This window comes from Poeciliopsis prolifica, unplaced genomic scaffold (genome assembly GCF_027474105.1).
Source record: "Poeciliopsis prolifica strain line A6 unplaced genomic scaffold, Auburn_PproV2 SCAFFOLD001, whole genome shotgun sequence".
NCBI classification, from domain to species: Eukaryota; Metazoa; Chordata; class Actinopteri; order Cyprinodontiformes; family Poeciliidae; genus Poeciliopsis; species Poeciliopsis prolifica.
In genome coordinates, this window is record NW_026562376.1 from 2,091,385 (window position 1) to 2,109,556 (window position 18,172).

Here is an 18,172-nt window from a genome sequence, read left to right on the forward strand (position 1 = left end):
ATGGATGTTGGATGGATGTTGGATGGATGTTGGATGGATGTTGGATGGATGTTGGATGGATGTTGGATGTTGGATGGATGTTGGATGGTTGTTGGATGGATGTTGGATGGATGTTGGATGGATGTTGGATGTTGGATGGATGTTGGATGGATGTTGGATGGATGTTGGATGGATGTTGGATGGATGTTGGATGGATGTTGGATGTTGGATGGATGTTGGATGGATGTTGGATGGATGTTGGATGGTTGTTGGATGGATGTTTGGATGGATGTTGGATGTTGGATGGATGTTGGATGGTTGTTGGATGGATGTTGGATGGATGTTGGATGGATGTTGGATGGATGGATGGATGTTGGATGGATGTTGGATGTTGGATGGATGTTGGATGGATGTTGGATGGATGTTGGATGGATGTTGGATGGATGTTGGATGGGATGTTGGATGTTGGATGGTTGTTGGATGGATGTTGGATGGATGTTGGATGGATGTTGGATGGATGTTGGATGGATGTTGGTTGGATGTTGGATGGATGTTGGATGGATGTTGGATGTGGATGGATGTTGGATGTTGGATGGATGTTGGATGGATGTTGGATGTTGGATGGATGTTGGATGGATTGGATGGATGTTGGATGGATGTTGGATGTTGGATGGATGTTGGATGGATGTTGGATGGATGGATGTTGGATGATGGATGTTGGATGGGATGTTGGATGGATGTTGGATGTTGGATGGATGTTGGATGGATGTTGGATGTTGGATGGATGTTGGTGGATGTTGGATGGATGTTGGATGGATGTTGGATGGATGTTGGATGGATGTTGGACGTACCTTTTGCCTCTGCTGGATGGTTGTCATGGCGTCTGGTTGGAACTCCAGCTTGTCGGTCCGGCAGAGCTTCCAGTAGAGGATGGAGATGATGATGACGACGACGAGCAGCGGAACCACCACGCCGATGACGATCCACATGTTGCTGTTCTCTGAGTCGGAGGGAGAGGACTCCATCTTCTCTACAGCTGGAAGCAAACACCAGCAGAGCGACAGGATGACACCCGGCGCTTTAACACCAACCGCGGTAATCTGACACAGAGAGGAAACTCACGCTGAGCCAGAACGCCCTGCACACGGTAGCCCAGGATAATGGCCGCCCTCTGAACATCCAGGCTGTTCAGCAGGTCGGCAGTTTGGACGGCAGGCATCCTCTGACCGTTATGACCCTCCACAAAATACACCATCTCTGCTGGATTGTCGGTGCCCTCCAGCCGGTTCAGACTCAAAACCTGACAGAGGAGACATGCAGCGATTTCAGCCTTGACTCAAGAAAAATGTGAACTTATATGAAATGTGTTTTTTGTTCTAATAAAAGTCTGAAAGTAAATTTCCATATTAGCTAAATATTTAGCTCTGGGCTGCATTTAGCTTGCTCAGAGCTAAATAGTTAGCTTAAGCTAAATAGATAGCTTGCTAATGTTAATTTAACATGTAACTTTGAACTAAATATGTAGTTATATTAAAGCTAAAAATCAATTTTACAGCTAATTAGCTTGATAACCCTCATTGTGTGCTCTTACCACAGTCTAAATAACCAAAATCATTGCTGGTAATTTTTAATTGTGTAAGTCTACAAATGTCTTCCTATTGTTTCTTCATCTTCTTTAAGTGGTGAGAAGAGTTGACGTTTCCTAAACTGTACTTCCTTTGAGTTTGGAACCACGTCAGACGGGTTTTCACATACGTTTAGTTGGGCTGCAAGAAAATAAATAGCAGCTCAAAGAAAAGGGACGTTGCTAAATAGAGTATAATTGTCTGGTTTCTATTCTACAGAAACCGATCACCACTCATAAAGACAGTTATCCTTTCACTTAGTTTCAGTAATTACCTCATTAAATGTTTTTTATGTCTTTCCCCTGAAATGTTACCATATTTCTTCTTATCTGTAGTTATTTTAAGCTTTAAGTATCAGTGTAAACCACAGTGAGCTTCACCACCAACCCTGCGGTATAATTAGGATGTTAGAATTTGTTGTGTTATAGATATTTCCACTTTCAAACACAAGCAGCTGGAAAGCAGTGCTTCCAGAAGCAAACGAGCTATTCAGGGATGATGACGCAGTCTGCTCTCTAAATTAATAATGGAATATCTGACGAAGATCTTAACGAGCAATGTGTCACAACCGCTGTGGAAAAGAATGATTTTATAACGAAGAACTGTGTGCCTCATTGTCAGTGAAACACAGAAACTCTGAGGAGTCGAGAATTTGTTTGAAGGCAGAAAGTAAAACTCAAAAGATTTGGATACAGCATACTTTAGCAGAATGCTGTAAACTCTCAAAGGAAAGTTTGAGCAAACTGAACAGTAATCTTTATTTCATGTCTGAACAAATATTATTTTTTAGAAATAGTTTAATACATTTACTGCTGTTTCACAAAGTCTGATATAATGTAATGTAGCATCATAATGAGCAAGTATCGACTTTGTCGATCCTTTCTAACCGTACGGCCAGACAGAGATTTAAAGAGATGCAGTAAAAGCAAATGAGGTGGATCAGCAGTACCAGTCAACAACTGGTGGAGTCATCCAGGACATGCTACTGTGGAATATAGTCTCTTGCTGGGAAGCTGAACTGTTAGCAAGTCATGAGGCTGTCAAATAGCAACAGTCTTCAATCAGAGGCTTCTTCAGATTTGTTGCAAGACTGACTGCTACTGGAGATGCTCCCTGCCCACACCACCACTTTGATGATTCTTAGATTATATGAGTTACAATATTTAAATTTCCCTTTGGGATTAATAAAGTATTTTTGAACTTTAAGCACATTTTTAAACAATGATTTCATAAACAATTCTACAAAACAACTTTCCTGTGTGTAAAACTTTAGTGCCAGACCTAGATAAATCATGACAAACTATTAAGCTAAAAAACAATTGAGAATGAAGATTAAAAATATTAAAGACTAAAATTATTCTCAGAGTGTATCAATAATTCATCCAGGAGATAAAAGGAGAACCCAGGACAACATCTGAAGCTCACTGACTAAGTTAAGTCAGATTAAGCAAAACTTTTGGAACAATTTTCTATCGACTGACGAGACAAAAGTCAAACTTTTTGGAAGATGTGTGTCCAGTTCCATCTGGTGTAAAACTAAGAGTATTTCAGAAAAAATAAATAAATTTAACCTATGGTCAAACATGGTAGTGGTGGTGTGGTGATCTGGTGCTGCTTTGCTGCTTTAGCCCCAGGCCAGCTCAACATCATTAAAGCAACTCAGGATAATGTTGGGCAGTCAGTTTGTAACCTTAAGTCTGAGCTAATTTGGCTGCTGACCCAAGATGGTGTCGCATGACCTTCAACTGGCTGTTCATACAGGAAAATGTGGTTGAATTAAAACATTTCTTCAATAAAGGCGTCTCGACATTCCTCCATGGTGATGTAAAAGATTTATCGGTGGGAAAGATGACAACTTTGAAAAATGCATTAAATATTTATCGATATTTGCCATCAACAGAAGTTGTGTCGGGGGCAAATACATATCTGATTAGATCGGCCACTGTTTAAAAGATCCCTGCATTATTTTTTTATGTGTGTGTGTGTGATTCCCTCAGGCTCCGCTGCTGTCTGTGGAACAGAAAAGCCTAACGCTCAGGTCATGTCTGGCCAGGCGACCTCATGCAGAGTCAATTCTAGTTCATGCACAGTTATTAGAGTGGAAAGAGGTCAGCATGAATGTGTGTATTATTGCCCCGCCTCCCCCCTCTGGTCTCCTCTTTTATCTGCTCAGAAAGCCTCATCAGGTATTTTCATGGGTGACAACACTACGCCTATTCTGTCACGGTAGATCAGGGCATCTGTCTGACACACAGGATGTGAATTAGTGTGCAGAAAACACTATGAGACGGTCAGCTTTACCCACAGTCCACTGATGGGCTGAGTGTATAGTCAGACAAGTTCAGATCATGTATATAATTAAATATATTTACATTTTCTGTTGTTATCAGGTTGAATTAGGATTATTTCTGAAGCAGAATGTTTGAAATTATTACTCCGACATCCACATTATGAACTCAGATTTTATAAGGTCAAATAAAAATATTCCACATAACACATCCCGTGGCATTCACTGATTCTAAGTGTCTTTAATCTTTCATGTCTTTGAATCCCACCACATTGAAACCGCTCCTTTACCAAAATAGACAACTCTTAATCATCTAAACCGAAGGATCCAGACTGAGAAAGCGACCAAATGAATAATTGATCTGCTGTTAGCAGCTCTGTGGCTCTCCCTAGCAGGCGAGTGAAAAAAAGAGGAAAAGTGACAGAAATCTGAACCCCGTTAGGTGGAGGTTGTTAAGTGGCTCGTCTCCTGGGTAAATGGGATGCTGTTGCCATGGAGAAAAAAAGCCACATCCTGGCCCCCTTTGGAGATGAGATGAGCAGGTGCAGAGAGGACCCACAAAGATGAAGCTTGATTAGTAAAGCAGTAAGGTTGTCACTGCTTACTGCAACTCGCATAATGAGTCTGTAGTTCGTCCAAGCACTCAGAGCCTCTACCATTTATAAAGATATTAAAAGTAAACAGAGGCAGGAATCTAAAATATTTAGGAAGGGTTCTGTTAGCTTGAGCATCCAGTTGCAAAGTTGATGTGTGTGTGTGTGTGTGTGTGTGTGTGTGTGTGTGTGTGTGTGTGTGTGTGTGTGTGTGTGTGTGTGTGTGTGTGTGTGTGTGTGTAAATGTCCATTTCAACTGCAGGATATGTTTCCAGGAATCAGGGCTGCTTTCTGGGGCAACTATTTACCCCCATTAGTTTCCACTGAATCTACCCGGGTGAAAACAGAGAACCAGACAGACATTTACCCCAGAAAAATCCCCTGGTGGGGAGGAAGTACGTCTTAATTTACCTTAAACTATTAGGTGGAGGTTTTCTTTGTTTTTTTGGAGAGACTACCAAGCATTTTTGATTTGTTAATTTTTAATACATTTACTGCAGTTTAGACTCATCTGGCGAAACTTTAGGATTTTAAATCATTTCTGTTCTGAGGCACGAATAAACTCAACCACACTGCTCTTGCATCATTAAAAGGGGGCATTCTGAATTTTCCAGGCACATAATATAAATTTAAAGCATAATAAAGTGCCATAAAAAATCTAAGTAACACTCTGGGCATGTTTTTGAAGAGAGAATAACATTATAACATGATACAAATCTTAAAAAATAGTCAATTTCACATCCTTTAAGATTTGAAGTTAGGAAGCAAGCCGTTTATCCTCAAATGGATAAACCTGCTGTCACAAACTTCCTGTGATTTTTGTATGATTTTAAATCTGTTGCAGTGTGTCATCACTGTGAAATAATCCTAAATTGGAGAACACTGTGGTTTAATTTAAGCTAGCGAGTTTTTGTTCTCCCATCATTTTAAGAACAACTAGAACTCAGATTTAAGCTCATGTTTTTTCCTCTAACGTTCTGAATGAGTGCAAAGGTGCGCTACCTGTACACTGCTGTTGCCAACGGTGGTTGCTCTTTTCACCCGCCTGACTTGTCCCAACGCTTCCCCGAGCAACAAGGCCACTCTGCGCTCCATGTTGGCTTGAAAGGTCCGTTCGCTCATTTTCTTGTCCAGAACACCCAGGAGAACTATAAACACACCAATCGTAAGTCATTTCAATCATAATTGTTTTCAGTTCATTGACTGGAGCAGAAACTGGAACCGTTGTACCTGTTCTAACCCAGGAGGAGCGAAGCAGCTCACTGGTGTTCAGCTCTGGATAATGGAAAGCTGAAGGAAAAAGAAGTAAGCATTAATGATCCAGCGGGGAATAAAAACAGAATTATTTTTCCACATTTTAGTACTCACGCTCTGCAATCTGCAGCACAGGGAAACCAATGTAGAAGCTAAACTCTACCATTGTGAGCTTCATCAGAGCGTTGCTGACCTTCGACCCCACAAGATAACCCCGAGAACCACTGACAGTGAAGGTGATGTCTACTGGCTGCCTCGCCAGCTGTTGTTCCCCATATCTGTTTGTGGTGATGTTTAGAATCTGAAATAAGCAACAACATGCAAAAATTGTGAGTGCAAGACATTTTGTCTTTCAGAGAGCAACAGAAAATTCCCCTTATGACAAAGTTCGCTTTAGAAAAAGGAAGAAACAGAACTTAGCAGTCTGGATGTGGATAGTTACAAATCTGGGCTCCTATATTTGTTTTAAAAGGTTCACAAAAAGCACTAAAGATCAATAGGCTCATGATTTATAACATCTTTATAATCAGATGTTAGAAAACTTAAGTATACTTCCATAAACTGCTGTGTGACGTCTGTGTTAACTTTCTCTGAAGTTGGTTTGTTTTAATAGTCATAAACCTTTCACACATCAGTCTGATTGCAGTTGTTTAGTTGCATGTACGACCACGCAAAAAAAAAAATCAGATTTCAGCAAAAAAATCCAACTTGAGCATGAAGACCGGCATGAACTCAGCTATTATGAGCACTGATTAATAAAGAGAAACAGTCAATACACAAAATAACACAGCTGAGATCTGATTCAATGATTTAAAATACCCAGAAGCGATGAAAAATAATAGTTTAAAATAGAATAAGTGTCTTGATAAAATGGCTTTGAATCAGGATTACTGTGGCTGAAACTTATGATAGACTAATATTCAATCACACTTAATAATAATAATACTCTAGAGTTGCCCTGCCCAAGGGGCCAGTGTGTTGAAATAGAACTTGCAATTAACTTGACTATTATTTTTAATTGAGTCTCACCACTTTAAAATTAATAAATAATAAGAAAAAAGATCATAAAGCTACGTTTTCTCCAAAAGGTTTAACAGACAGTTGTGAGCCTTCATAAAGTCCTACCCTAAATGATCACTCACATGGATGGTGAAGTTGGTTGATTCCTTCGACCGACGCCGAACTTCTGCAAAAGCCGTGATCAAACCTTTCTCCACGCTCTCAAAGAAGCTGCAGTATCGCATGTCAACATGACCCGGGACAAACTGCAACACTGCAGCAGAGGAGTCCAGGAGACTCAGATAAAACGTCTGAGGCAGCTTAATTAGAAGATTGAAGGAGATGAAAATGCACCTGTGTGGACCTGGTACTTCCGGTCCGGTGTCGTTTGGTTAGGGGACACATACAGAAAGCGGCGGCCGGACCTTCGCAGAGCGTTGATGACAGATATGGCTGTGTACACAACTGGACCCGACACCACCCGGAAGACGAACTGTGGAGGAGGGCTAACAACCTGGACAGTGAATATAAAAAGAGAATCACTTACAGAGATGAGAAAAGGTATTTACCTCTTTGTAGGTTAATATCAGACGAAGGTCAATAATACTGAACATATATAAACACCTACAACCTTATTTATCAGATAATTACCAGCATATAAAGGGAAAATGGGAGTTGGAAGCGAATACAGTTATCAAAGATATAAAATGGTAAGAGGTTTGTGGTAAGAGGTCATAAAATTACAAAAGGATTAGAGTTGGAAACGAGACTTTTTACAGCTTAAAACTAAAACTGTTTTATGTTGGAGTGACTGCAAACAAATTGGTAACTATTTACATATTTTCTGGGATTGTCTAGTCTAAAAATCTTACTTACAAGGGATCCATCGAGAAATTCAAACCATATTAAAGTTCAAATTGCATCTTGACCCCAAATATTATGTCTTGAGGTTGAGCCCATTGGGTGGAGTTGGAAAGAAAAAGTTCAAACACTCTAAATCTGCTCAATGGTGGTAATGTAAATAACAAGGAGTTCTTGGCCCAAAGTTCTTGGCCTCCCACACTTCTTCAATGGTTTAAAAAATGTTTATGTGATGGAATAAAGTAGACTTGAAAGTAGACTTGTTTACCGACTTGTCATTTACCACTTTGCTTGGCCATAACTACTTGCCGTTTTCACTTGATATATTGATATTTTTTATTTTTACTGACCACTTGCTTGAGGAATTTGAACCAATACAGTGGAAAATGTACACCTAAAATTTTTAGTTGGCTCAAAACAAAAATGTTTTTGAATGTAATACTTGCAAAGTCGCTATTTGTTATTTTGTTATGACAGATTTTTACCTGCAGCTCCACTGACTTGTTAAATTCCACTTTCAAAATATCTCTCACTTGAGATTTGGCAAATCCAACAGTCACCCCAGACGGGAAACCTTGCACAAAGCAGAAGTTCAAAGTTGTAGTCTTTCATTTATGGATATTTATTCAAACTTTACACATTAATAATAGCTAGGGTGAAAACAGAGTTCAGACTTACCAGTCTTTGTTAAATAAGCAGGGTGGTCAACTTTGCAGAGGTACTGTCTTGATGTAGTTGATGGAGCTGTGGTTGTTTCACTGGTAGTAGTGGTGATGCTAACACCAGTCGAGGTTTCGGCAGTGGCAGAAGATCTGGTTGTTGCTTGATGAGGGGTATTTGTGGCAGCTGGATTTGTGGTTGCCACAGCAGTAATAACTTCACTGCCCGTTGGGTTTGTGACCATTGTGGTTAAGTTATCCGCTCTGTCTTCCGTCACACTCTGATCACCAACCATAACCGGAGGAACCAGAGTAACATTGTAAGACATGGATTCATTTGAAACTAGAGTCACATCACCAGTTTGTTCAGTTGCAAATGAGTCTTGTGACATTAGGTCAGTTGCAATGGCAGTGGTGTTTTCAGGGGGTTCAGGAGAGAAGGCTGCAGTTGCAGTTATGAAGGGAGTAATGAGTGTAGGAACGTCATCGAATGATTCTGAAACAAACCAATGGACATCTGTCAGAGAAGAAGACGACGCTAAATCTTCTGGTAGCAGAGATGTTGCACTTGGATGTAAAACTTCTGCTAAAGCAGAATCAATATCTATGGCGACCGTATGTGTAAACCAGCCAGTGGTGGAAACTGGACCATCCCATACAGAGGAAGAGGGATCTGAGACATAGGTTGGGACAATGGAAGGATCAAGAAAAGACTCGGAAGCATTGCTCAGCTGGGGAGTGATCTCTGTGGTAGTTGATTCATAATGAGGCCCAAATCCTGACAGATCACTGGAGGATTCACCCTCTGTCAGATTACCATCAGTGGTGACATCTGTGGAGGGTGGAGCCATTGTAGCATTGAAGGACACCTCAGTTGCATTCTGCCTGTACTCTGCCGCAGTTTCTGAAGCATTGCTGTCCTTCGTCAGCTGAGTGGTGTAATACTCTAAGCTGTTCATGTCAGGCAAGAGAACATCTGTTGGTCGAATTGTGAAGGCATCTCCCCAGTCGATGTCTGATTCGCTAGGTACATCTGCTCCAGCAACATCAGTCGGCTGCAGTAAATTGGAAGCCTTTATAGAAAAGGAGGATGGATAAATGGATTGACGTGGAGGAACGGTGAGGTATGGCGTCATGAGGCTGGAAGAAGATGAGCCATAACCAGGGTGTCTGGAGGAAGGCGATATGCCCACTCTGGAAGGAAAAGATGTGTCGTAGATTTCTGTGTCGTCCTCCATATCGTATGGGTCTGAGAGAACCTTAGTAACCAGAGAGTAGTCATCATTATCCGTGTTGAAGAAGGACATTGTTTCCAAGTAGTCTCCAGAACCCCAGTCGACATTCATGGTGTTGGTAGGGTAGAAGTCCTCCGAAGGCACCTGGTTAGGGTCAGAAAAAACCAACGAGGATTGGGGGGTGATGAAAGGCACATGGTAGCCAGGAGCCATGATCTCGTCTAAGCTCGGTAATGTGTTCATGTTCCGTTCAGATTTGTTCTGCACTATCTGGCGGCTTGAAGCAACCTTTTGACTGTCAGACTCAGACAAAGCAAGTTCGGGAGGCTCAAAAGGTAGGTTGGCCACTGAGGTCACAAATGACTGCATTTGTTTTAATGTCCTATTCTGCACCAGGCTTGAAGTCGTGTCTTCTTCATAATCAAGACCTTGATGAAATGTTGATTTTCTCAAAGCAGAAGGATTTAAGGTTGTCACAGACGCATTAGACTGGAGTAGTTGCTTCCATCGTTTGGAATATAGAGAAAAATTATATTCCTGTTTGTGAGGATTAGTCCTAACCCCTCCTTTTTCACTGGAGCTTGTAGCTGACGCCTCAAAAGCCAGGGGAAGTCCAGTGGGGCTTAATGGCGGAGTTGTTCGAACACCTGTCTCCTCTACATAGACATTCCTTGGCACTACAGATTTAGAGTTTTCAAAAGCACCAGGCCCTGATTTTAAAAGCTCGCTGTCAGCAGTTCTTGCTTTGGGAACTGGTTCAGGAATGGAGAGCAGAGCACTGAGTGACTCCGGGTTCTTAAAGGCAGTATAATGTGAGTCTGGTAAGGCGGACGGTGATGATCTTGTTGTCTTTGGAACCCCTCCAAGAACTTCGACAAAGGAGGTGTGTGAGTCCAACAGGGACTCGTCTGCAGAGGAACACAGATAGTGCTTCAGTCTGGAGGAAAGTAAACCTTTGAAAGCTGGAGTATTATCAAAGTATCACAAAAAGTGACACAATAAAAACTCGTCCTATATCAAAAATCAGATGAGGCATTTGTTCTTTATTTACATTTCCAGCAATTATTTTAAAAAAAAATCTAGAGATATTAAATTAGAATTCCGGAATGAAGTTTTTCCAATACTGAATCATTAAAGGTCCCCCCAAAAAATAGTTTGCTTTTTTAAAAACAAGCTTATGTTCATAAAAAAGAATGAATAACTAAAACAGTGAGAAATGAAAGACGGCTGCCAATTTATATCACATATAAAATGGATATTAACAGTCATTATCGTTTAAAAACATCAAAGTAAATCTTCTAGTGTGGCCATCACAAAGACAAGGAAAGGAGAACCTAAAGGTAAACAAATCTTACATATTCTTTCTCTCATAATTTTTGCTTTTAGCGAATGGAAATAATGTTGGTGATTCTAACTAACCTGACATGAGAGAAAGTTGTCTGGTTTAACTTTTAACACTAAATCAAACATAATTTCCTTTCAGAATGGTCTCACTTACATTGCTCTGATACACACATGTCAAAAATGACTTTGTAAGAGGAAATAGATCATAAATAATTCATAGAGATACATTATAGGCCATTTTGCAGTACCATCTACGTGAAAGAGCTCATCATGATGATGTGGTGATGCTGAATTTGTTTGTGCTGGAAATCTTTGAAACAAACTGCTCATGGTGAACTTTAAGAGCAAAATGCTTGTTTTTGCTTGTCGTTTCCATCAAAATCTAAACTGCCGTCTGCTGCTGCTCTCTGTAATGTGGAATCAGTGTGGGGATATTTTTAATACTAACAAGAGAAAGCAGATCACCTATAAAAACATCAGAACAACTGATAAAAACTTCTTCTGCATCGTTTCATACAATCAGAAAGTGGTTGACTCTTCCCTAAAGAAAACTCCCAGCTTAATTATAACCTACATTGGTACCTTAATCAAGTCAGCATGCCCATTTAGCAGAACCCGCCTGGAAGGACTTGGGAAACATCCAGGGTTTCTGTTCAAACACTTTGCTGCTGTGCCAAGTGTTTGAAAGCAGCACACAGATGGATATACACACACAAGTTCATATTTCTATCCATATTAGGACTTTGTATTGACTTCTACTCACTTTATTTAATAAAATTATGCCAATCCCAAACACTTAACTCAAACCATTAGCAGTTTATTCCAAACACTAACCTTGAACAAAATGTAATTTGTGCCATATCTCTAAACCTAACCCTTGACCCCAAAAAACAGGGTTAACTGCTTGACTGCTTTACGACCAGGATTTAGTCCCCATAATGCCCATCGGTCTCTAGATGGTGAGTAACTGTGCCAGAGACGTTCCTAAATAGAATTGCTAAACCAGTAGAGACATACACACCCATACACACACAGAAAACAAACCGGGCACATAATAAAGTGATTAGCCTTCAATGCAATGAAAACCATATAAATGAGAATAGCAACATCTGCTAACCTGCTTTAAAAAGAACCAAAGGAAGAAAAGGCTACTCTGATCTTTCTACAGGCTCTTAAAGAGGACCTCTCATGCAAAAATAAATTATTTTGCACATTTCTGTACTGCCATTTGGGTTTCTACTGCTTCTAGAAATAGTTCAAGTACTAAAAAAAAAAGTTAAGTTAAAGTTTTTTGGCATCTGGAAAGCCTCCATATTATGACGTCACAATCGGCAGGCAGTACCCCTCACCCAGCAACCCAAGCTTCGTTCCGCCCCATTCATGACTGGAAGACAAGCATGTTTGCAACTGTCTTGTTTTTGACTTACCATTCAGAAACCAATGCTACCTCCTTGTCGGCTGTGCAGAAGGTTCTACTTCTGCTCCTGGGTCTGACTCAGGGTCAAAGATGCATCATTTTGCCATTGCTCATCCGTTTACCATTGTGCATCTGTCTGCATCTCTTTTAAGTGAATAACGTTTAAATAACAAGTTGGGGGTGTGACTCGTAACAGCTTATTTGCATAAAAGTGAGAGTACAAAAACAGTTAATTATTTAAATAATGTGTGATTGAATGGTTGTTGCAGAAACACACATGGTTTCTAACAATGATTGTAACTATTTATGCGGCTGAAAACTGCTTAAAAACCAAACAAAGAGGGTCCGACTTGTGCAGGAGATGGTTGATATCTGAGGTCAAGCTGCTGCTCATGACCCCAAAATGTCAGCTCATCTAAAACACGCCCCAATGGCCACAAAGGATTTTATCAGCAGTCACCTTTTTGAGACTGCTGGGTGAAAGGATGACAAAAATAGCTACCTGAAGAGATAATTGTGATTACTGGCAGGCAATGGATGATAATAATGACTGGAGTAAAAATGGGCAATTATGCAACATTTACTACAACAGCAAAGTCTTTGCTCTTCATAATAATTTTATGAGCATTTTAAAAACTTCAATTAATAGAATATGAAATATAACCCAATAACTGTTTAAATAATACCTAATTGTTTCAAACTACAAATAGAATTGATCCTGTTAATAATTAATGCTAAAATGCTAAACTTGGTCAAAGTTTATTGCAGCAAACAGCAACCAGGCGTACATAGGTGCTCCACTTGGATTAGGGTGGCCATTACTGTGGGTAAAGGATGATGAGGGTCTCAGAGACGACACAGCCAATGCAACACCACCTGTTCGCTGAAATGGGAGCAGGTTCCAGTTGGTTGGCTGCTCATTGTCAGGCCAGTCCATGAAACCAAACACCTGTAAGTCCACCAATCATGCTGCTCCCAGGGAAAACTGGACTGGGCTCATTTTCAAAAATGAACTTGTGCAAAAAACTGCACTTATTGTGAGGTACATAAATGAGATTCCTTAGCAGAATTAGGAAAACTTTCTAATATGAGTAACCAACGTTTTCCTCACTTTTCTTTTCAATCATCATTAATTCCTGTAAGTTTTCTGAACATCTGGATCCATATCCGCCATGAGCGGCAGTGGCAGTTCCTCCATTCAGTCAAATAGGAGCATGCAGAGTGTTAATGCACAACTGGAATTGGACAGGCTACCAGATGTTGCCTCCTCTGAGTCAAGTCAAGTTTATTTGCTTAGGGCATTTCAGCAATAAGGCAATTCAACGTGCTTCACAAGATAATATTGTGAAACAAGCAACAAATGTCACATTTTGTCAAAATCATCAAGAATAATCATCAAATATATTGATCAAAGGTTAAAGAGGTGGATTTTAGCCTTTATTTAAAGGACCTTAGTGTTTCAGCTGTTTTGCAGTTTTCTGGAAGTTTGTTCCAGAAAACTGCATAGAGCTGCGTTGCATAGAGCAACGCAGCTCTATGCAGTGTTGCATAGAGCTGCAATGCTGCTTCTTAATGTTTTGGTTCTGGGGATGCAGAACACCCTGCCTCTTCAATATACAGATCTTTAATGTATGTGGCGCTAAACTGTTGGGTGATTTATAAACTAACAACAGTGTTTTAACATCTATTCTCTCTTTGGAAGGATTGTGGAACTAGAATGATGTGCTCCGTCTTCCTGGTTTTAGTCAGAATGCCAGCAGCAGCGTTCTGGATCAGCTGCAGCTGGAGGACTGATTTTTCAGTCAGACCTGTGAAGTCACTTGTAGTTTTCGATGGGACGAGAGACAAACACATGGATGAGTTTCTCTAGAGTTTGTTGGGACATTTCTTTTCCAATTCTGGACATTTTCGTCAGGTGACAGGAGGTCGACTTTGTAACTGTCTTTATGTAACGTTGAAGGTTCAGGTTCAGGTCAGAGTCCATAACTCCACCCAGATTTTAGGTCTGATCTCTAGTTTCTAACTATAGTAACTGAAGCTGCAGGCTGACTGTAGATTGTTCTTCACAAGGCCCAAAAATAACTTCATTTTTCAGATTGCAGCGTTACACACAGTGATGCTATGAGAACGATTGGGATTCAATGTACAGTAAATTTCTTCATGTTATGAAATGAGAGCGATGTAGTTAAGTTTAATTTATGTCTATGGATGTAGCCTGTGTCCTGTGTGTAATCCTATATCAGGTTAAGAGGATACAGAACTTGGTGGGTGGTAAATGGGGCATTTATCACATGTTTTTTTATGTTAGAAACTGATAACTTTTCAGACTGATTTTTTAGATAAATTTTTGCTCAACTTCAGTAATTTATGGCAGACAGTTTTACATTGGATGGATGTAAATTTTGGGGAATGGTATACATACAAAATGTCAACCAAAATACCTTCCACACTCTATTTTCTTTTTCTATACTTTTGCACACTTTGAAATAAAATCGTAATGAATTCCTCAGGCAGAGGAGCAGAGTTGTGATGTTTAACACTAAATATGTTTTTCTCCTTGTAATACAGCATCCTACAATAACAACATCCGTAATGCAAATCGCTTTTTCTGTCACAGGTCTTTTAATTCTTTTGCAGGCAATAACACAGAACGCAGTTTCACTGTTTGGTTTTGCTTTGGCTTCTACATCTAGTGCCAGGCTTGAATTGCAGCAGCCAGTCACATTAAAACCATCCAAATAAGACGAGGATTTTTACTGTTAGCAGATGACTTCATTTCTTTTTTAAAGACTCCAACAACAAAACAAAGCATGATGAATCCTCCTGCGAAAACTGGCTCCATTGAGGGCGAAGTGGACCAAAGAAAAGCCAACATCAATATTATTTTCAACAGAAATTCTATTACAACAACGTGAAACCTTCAGATATAAGAAAATAATATTCTAAACTAATCTAGATCAGATTAGATTTGAACAGGGTTTCCAAGCTGCTGCTGACAGCGAGAATGTGTTTTAGGTGTGAAGAACGCTTCGACACCAAGTGAAAGAAATTCTGATGATATAATTTCCTCTGTTTGCCAGATTTTTTATGCAAAGCAAAGTTGTTTAATGGTCGTGTAATTTCTGGGGGGAGAAGGAGACAGGAGGACGTGTTTCTCTAGTAATAACGCTCGCTAACTGCAACCCCCACACATGGTTCTGTTTTCAGCCGAGCCCCCTTGCGTGACTGGCTCTTTTCAGCTGGCAGCGGCCGCCAACGCTGAGTCCAACAAGCGAGATACGGCTGAGCTGCTGACATTCGGTTTATCGGGAAAGCTTTTAAGATGGGAAAGATAGCATTGTTTTTATCAGTGGAGCTGAATAAGATCAGGCTTTCTGCTAAAACTGAAAACAAGCTGCAGCTTCATTCGAAAGCAACATAAAAAAAACTGTTAGAATAGTAGTTATCAGGCACTGAAATAAAAATGGAAGAGTTTAACAAATGAATGGAGGGGGAAAAACTAATTTGCACTTCATTTCATGGTTTGATAAGTCAGAAGAAGTTGCAAACTTTATCTTTGGTTTGATTTTGACAAATATGAACCTGGGAATGGAGACCTGACTGCACGGCACAGACCTCATAAAACATTCATGTGACCCTTGTTTTGCTTTCTTGAGGGGATGCTTTGTAAGATAAGAGAATGAGGGAGCAGCAAAGGGGGGGAGCAGCACAAGAGTCAGATTGAGAACAAGGAAGAGGTGAAACAGAGAGGGAGACCACCAGAAACAAACAGAACTACAGGCCACAGCTGACTTTCCTGAACATTTTTTCAGTCATTTCCAAAACTTTGGGCTCAGAATCACAAAGAAACTCAAAAAATACATAAAATCTTAATCTAGGTTTTCTTTAGAAAACAAAGAGGCATCCAGAGAGGCGCTCATCACTCAGCACTTTGTCTCAATCCTCCCAGAGGCCGCGGTCAGAGTCCAGGCCCTTTGTCTGTCGGGCTCAGTAAGAACCTCCAGGCAGTTGGAAGGAAGCTTTCAGCTCGAAAAGTCTGAGACGGGTAAAGTGAAGTGCTTACTGGTTGGTTTGTAATGCATAAAGGACCAAAACAACATGATTTCGCCTGGAGAAGCTCAAAACGAGGTCGCATATGTTTGGACTGTGAACAATAAGGCCTCAATAAAGGCTGGAAAAGCTGTTAACATTCAGCAGAGCTTCTCAGATCTCGAGTTCAAAGATCCGAAACACATTTCTGAACCAGGTCAAAGGTCAAGAAGCACTTTCATTAAACATGTTTACAATTTAAAAGTCAATCAAATGTTGCTTTTGGCTTGCAGCGTTTTGCGTCTGACCATGAGCTGCTAGCTTCATAGCAACAGACCGAAGAATTACAATCAAAGATTTGGTTCATCCAAGTGATTAGGGGAACATTTAAAACACTCACTTCAATTGTTTGCAATTCTGTTGTCGCAGAAATTTGCACAAAATCCACAAACAACCAATTTTTTTTGCCCTAATTGTGAATTTATTTCAAATTTTCCAAAAAGTGGTAAAAATTGTTGTGCTAAAGTGATACTAACTCCCACCTGCAGATGGCAGTATTTCCTACTTCCTTGATGTCTAGTTATAGTCTGTGATCAGTCAGTAACAAAAAGTCAAATTTACAGTTACACATAAGTGCCAAATATCTGAAATTATAGTTTCCATTGTTCCAGTTTAAAGAAAAGATTGTCAGATTGGCTCCTTTTGAGTTCTACTCTGAACTGAGGCAGTTTTGTTGACTTTCAGTTTAATCTAATTATGTCTGACATTCTGAATCATAAGTTCAGATGAAAATACAACAATGAGAATGACTTAAACTTTTTAAAACATCTGATGGTTTGTAACTCATTAAACAAGTGGCACATTTATTACTGTATAGTATTTAAAAGTGAACATATTTTTTAGTGTTTTAGCTCTTAAATGGTTGCAGGTGAACCCAGATCTGAATTCCATTTAAATCAAGCACATCATAAATCCAAGCTTACTTTTACATTTCCGATATCTTAAATCAGTCTGATGATAAAAATCAGTTAATGCACGAATCAGAACTGGAGATATGTTTATTAAAAAGATACTTCATTGAATAAAAAGTGCACAACTTCCTTTGAATTTGTTTACTAAATCCATAACAAGCATTTTATGGTAAAGTGAATTTGACTCTGACCGGTTAACGTGACACGTCTATCCAAGTCTGTCTCCAAAAATGTATGACAAGATATATTTTTTTAAATAATTTGTTTAGCTCTATTAAAAGCTGAAATATCACAAAACTTGTCCTTAATGACGGCCATCTTGGACGCCATCTTAGTTAAAATGTAATACTACTTTGGACAAAAGCAGTATTAGCAGTTAACATGTTAGTCCAAGAAAGAAAAACTGAATTGTACAATATTCACGTAATTTGTCTTCCACATTTCAGTAGATGTGTCGGCCATCTTGAAATTATTATTTATCCTTTGTGTCTGTTTGGTGCCTCTCAGCCCCACCCAACCTGCAGACCTGCTTCCACTGTTCTCAATCGAGCCATGACGATGGCCGGGACAGACTGGTGGGTTTCGGGTCAGCGGCGGGCCCGCTCAGTGCAACATTACCCAGAGTTTGGCTTCTGGCAGCTTCTAGCCATTGATCTGTAACTGCTCCTGGCTCTAATCAACAATGAATGGACATATTGTCATCCAAAACAGATCAGGTTTCGTGTGGCAACAGACCAGGTTGGTAATTAGATGGCGCTTTGCTGGCCCTCAGCTTCATTGGCCCAATTTGTCAACCAATTCAGTGTAGAGAGGAAAAACAACAGCTACAGTGAAAATCAAAGTGCTCTTTCTTCATTGAGTTGGAAAGAAATTACCAATCTAATTTTATGATATTTACTCTTAGATTGCAATTTTTTGG

General features: G+C 39.9%; 1 protein-coding gene across 4 annotated transcripts in view; it reads right to left on the bottom strand.

Moving 5' to 3' along the window:
• The window catches only part of si:ch211-1e14.1 (UPF0606 protein KIAA1549), a 36,966-nt gene that overhangs the window by 14,560 nt on the left and 4,234 nt on the right, over nucleotides 1-18,172 (bottom strand). For all 4 annotated transcript variants that reach the window (XM_055034948.1, XM_055034940.1, XM_055034934.1 and 1 more), the window contains exons 3-11: nucleotides 8,277-10,400; nucleotides 8,084-8,172; nucleotides 7,092-7,251; nucleotides 6,881-7,011; nucleotides 5,853-6,039; nucleotides 5,715-5,774; nucleotides 5,487-5,632; nucleotides 1,102-1,279; nucleotides 831-1,015 (exon numbers count right to left, since the gene is read on the bottom strand). In XM_055034948.1, coding sequence (XP_054890923.1) covers nucleotides 831-1,015; nucleotides 1,102-1,279; nucleotides 5,487-5,632; nucleotides 5,715-5,774; nucleotides 5,853-6,039; nucleotides 6,881-7,011; nucleotides 7,092-7,251; nucleotides 8,084-8,172; nucleotides 8,277-10,400 — 3,260 coding nt within the window. The remainder of the gene's footprint in view (nucleotides 1-830; nucleotides 1,016-1,101; nucleotides 1,280-5,486; nucleotides 5,633-5,714; nucleotides 5,775-5,852; nucleotides 6,040-6,880; nucleotides 7,012-7,091; nucleotides 7,252-8,083; nucleotides 8,173-8,276; nucleotides 10,401-18,172) is intronic.